Below are 4084 nucleotides of genomic sequence, written 5' to 3'. Positions count from 1 at the left end.
CAGCCCGTCTTTAAAGTGAAGCTGTGGAAATAAAAACATGAAAATTTCCATTGCTGACTTGGTTTTTTAAGGTGCATGCCCCTAGACTTTTATCTTGAACAAGCAAGTGACTAAAGATGTCTTGACATATTTGACTTGCCTTATTCCAGATCAAGAAGTCACTGGATAGTGAAAACAGTTTTAGGATTTCAGTAAGAATCTGTACCTTAAAATTGAATTTAGCAATGGCAGCTCCCATATTTTTGTAGGTCTCTTTCGAGTGGTCTACACACAACAGCACATTAAACCAGACTCTAGTTTCTTCTTCCTAGCATGCAGCTCTCTCTTTTTCTTCTGAATGGTCTGATGCTGTTTATGGCATAGCTTGCTATAGTGTTTCATATACAGCTGAGGAGAAGGACAGTTTGGAAGCTTGTTTAGATCTAAACACTGTTACGTGCAGGTCACAAAGGCCTAAGGTATTAAAAGAGTGGTTTCAGTGGAGTGATAAGGTATCCTCGGAGGTCACCTGCCACTACCTTATACTTTATAGAATATGCACTTTGACTGTTCCACGCATATGTTTGGAATCACATGGTCACAGCACATTGCATGTATCCGCAGACATTTGTGGTCATTTGTGGACATTTGTGACCAACTGTGGTCATTTTTGCTGTGTTTCCCTGCATTAAACCACTCAGTTGTGAAGGAACCTGTATGTTAGTCAATGTACAGGAAATTGTAGCTTTTATTCAAGCTGTCGTATTAAAATAGATTTCTAGTTTAACTTGAAATCCTCTGTCCGCTTTTGGTCCCTCTGTGCAGTAACAAGGAGGGATCACCCATCCCCCACAGCTCTGGAGTTTTACCGATACTGGGAACTATAACTGAAAAATGTATTTATATATTAAAACCACTTTATCCGCATGGTAAGACTTCAGTCCACCAAGTAAATGTAAACCTTAGTGGAATCAGGGTCTCGTTATTTGAAAGAGGAGTTGGGGGAGGGAGTTGTTAGTACATGGCAGAGTCACTAGCAGATAGGGATGGCAACCTAAACTTGGAGCTTCCCCCTAACATGAGATCTTTGGTGCTGCATGATAGGTCCTCTTTAAGTACTGTAAACCAGCAATACTAATTACCATATCTTTAATAGATCTACAGTATCTGAAAAGCTGAAAAGCCTGTTGTCCAAATCTGAAGCATCAGTTCCAGCTGACTGCCACTGCTTTTTAAACTATGCTTATTTATCTGTAGTGGAGCTAAGAAGACTTCAGAGGGGTCTAGGGGGTTAAACTTACTAAATATGTTGCACAAAGGCAGTATATAATTTTAGGCGCACTATAAAAATTGAAAACCAGAATGTAAAAATAAAACCTCATAGCCCAGCTCTGTGTAACCTGTCAACACAGCAAAAATCTAACAAATCTATAAAGGGGAAAAAAATTGCCTGAAATGATGCTGCTTCAGTCAGTTATAATAACTCCAACAATATACCAAGCTGGTTGTAAATCCAAGAATAAGGCATAAAACCTGAAACATCATGAAAATAATAATAAATTTGTTACACGGCCCAGCCAGAGCATGCCACCAAATTCTCATTTTAACCCGGTCGCTGTCGAATAATCATTTCCCTCTAGAATGTGATTAAATGCCGTTTATTTAAGATATCTCCCTGCGCTTGTTTCTGTTTAACAGTGGAATCTGGGAAAATGTACAAAGGAGAATTACTTGGCTGATTTCCCTTAACTCTTTCAATAAACAAGGGAGAATAGAAGCGTTCAGGCCTCTCTGTTTCTCGCATATAGCTGGTGCTGTGAATCACTCTGCTGCCTTCACCCAACCAAAGAGTTTGGCTACATCATCCTGACACATAATTATCTCCACTCTTCTTAATCATCCGTGCCGCTGCAACTGTGTAATGAAAGCAGCAACAAAGATGACAGAGTAGTGGCAGACTTCTCACCTTATATAGGATGGCCAAAGAGCATTTGTACTACCGACAATGCATCTATATTCAACGAGATTTATACATTTTTGCTTGGAGTCCTGACGGAAAATAAATAAACAAACGATTGCCCTCACTTTGTTTAGTTCTGGCTTGGAGCTCATGTTTTATATACTGCACCAAAGATTTTTAACCCCTACTCCATGTCCACACAGAGAGTGTTCATCTGCAGACCACTGAGGCTGGCCTGCGCTATGGGGCAGCCATTGTGAATATAATGGGCATTAGGAATGCTAGCCAGTGACTGGAGATATAGGACAGACTTTCATGAAATAGTCTACTGTATGGTAAGCATTGACTGTAGGCTGGAGCAGACCCTGAAACATATTGAACGCAAACAAAAATGCTGTGACATTTGAGGAAAGGTAAGATGACACACTTTAACATGTTAAAGTGATTCATCATGAGTTTGTCTTTCCAAGTGTGTTTCAGCTTACGCCATTCAGTGGTTCAACAGGATCCTTTTCACCATGGTTTCTCTATATCATAGCCAAACGATAAGCCGAACTGTGGTTCTAAATTCCAAAAATTTTAGATAAAGTTTCCCCAACCTTTTTCTCTCCTCTCTGCATTTAGAGCTTGTCTAAATCATGTGATGGAGTCATTTGGGTTGCTTTCCTAAAGGCAAATAGGCTGTTCACTTTGCAAGGGAATTTTCCCTTAGCTTAGTGAATGAGGGGCAGGACTGCTAATGTCCATCATCCAATCATGGACAAGCAAAATTATAGTTTTTTATATTTTCCTTGCTCATGATTGATTATTCTTTGCACATTGAATTTTCACCACATTCACTAAGCTAGGGGAAAATTCCCATACAGAAAATTCCCTTTCAAAGTGAACAGCCCATTTTCCTTTAGTAAATATGAATCTTAAAACCACTGCAAAAGGAGCAGACGGTAGAGAACGCTCACAGGAAGTTCACAGCACTAGATCCACACAAAGATGAGATTTCATATGGTCAAACTTTTGTTACAAACAGATAGCATACCAACAGGCAAAATCTGACACACCTACTGATTCAGTTCAGTTGTAGCAAGCCTTAGACACAACCCAATCGCCTACTGTATAAAGGTCATTGGTTTCCTTATACTCAATTGCTATTTTACTGGGTACTAAGCCTAACCCTAAAAATCTATTAATTCGGCACCACTACTATATTGGCAGTCTGGCATTATGAGTGTTAGTGGTCTGGTGTAAGCTCCTGTGGGCTGTTTGACCTCATGTTTAAAACAAGTTTATAGTGTTATAGTCTGGGGACCCACAACAGGACTGAAATAACATTGAGGTACCAGACTTGCCAAAATTTGTTATTGTACAAAATAAATGTGCGGGTTTACTTAATGTACCTTGGCTGCATTTTAGTATTCCAAGTCTGGCCCTGTTCAACATGTATGAACGATAGCTTGTATCCATATTGCCTGTGTGCAGAAAAAAACCCAATCTTTCACTTAGAGCTATGACATCCACTTTACCTACTCAGTGCATAATATCAATGATACATCCTATTATCAGTTAAGGATACAACCTCTCCCCACATATCACATCATTAACAATAATCTTCTGGAGGTTTTTTGTACCATGTCACACTCCCTGCTACATAGCCTTATCTTCTCACATTTCTTCTTACCTCTATTTCTACAGTCTGGGCAAACTGCCACTTGTTTGTTGTAACATTTTAAAATTGTCAGTAAAACAATATGTCAAAAGCAGCAATATCCAACAAAATATTCCAAAAAGCCCCTGATGTCTCTATTCAGTTAAAACAACATAATAGTTTGCAGGTGATTTCGGAATGGAGGTCATTATAATGGTCAAGAACAGCTTAGTATTAAAGCATCCTCAGTACACTCTTAAATTTGATATTTGGATATTAATGTTAATATATAGGCAATGTAAGTACCCAGAAAAATTCCTTGAACAGGTGGTTAGTTTGGATTAGATCAACTGGCACATTCATTACCATGATATGATCTAATATGCATTGTGAGAGTTTTTTGTATCAACATAACATGTTACTGAATGGTGGGGGTATACAAATATATATACATTTAAAATAAATGTAAAAAATATATATATAAAAATAATATAATATAATAT

At 38.3% G+C, this 4084-nt stretch overlaps 1 protein-coding gene across 21 annotated transcripts in view; it reads right to left on the bottom strand.

Annotated features, from left to right (window-relative positions):
• PAX2 (paired box 2) overlaps positions 1-4084 on the bottom strand; it is a 65879-nt gene that overhangs the window by 37805 nt on the left and 23990 nt on the right. For 9 of the 21 annotated variants that reach the window (XM_018562511.1, XM_018562508.1, XM_018562513.1 and 6 more), the window contains exon 6: positions 3334-3405. The exons of the other annotated variants lie outside the window; for them this stretch is intronic. In XM_018562511.1, the coding sequence (XP_018418013.1) occupies positions 3334-3405 (72 nt within the window). The remainder of the gene's footprint in view (positions 1-3333; positions 3406-4084) is intronic. 21 annotated transcript variants of the gene reach the window in all.

Source organism: Nanorana parkeri, unplaced genomic scaffold (genome assembly GCF_000935625.1).
Source record: "Nanorana parkeri isolate BGI_ZX_2015 unplaced genomic scaffold, ASM93562v1 scaffold581, whole genome shotgun sequence".
Lineage (NCBI taxonomy): Eukaryota > Metazoa > Chordata > Amphibia > Anura > Dicroglossidae > Nanorana > Nanorana parkeri.
The sequence above is the reverse complement of the archived record's forward strand: the minus strand, read 5'-3'. Positions and strand labels throughout refer to the sequence as shown.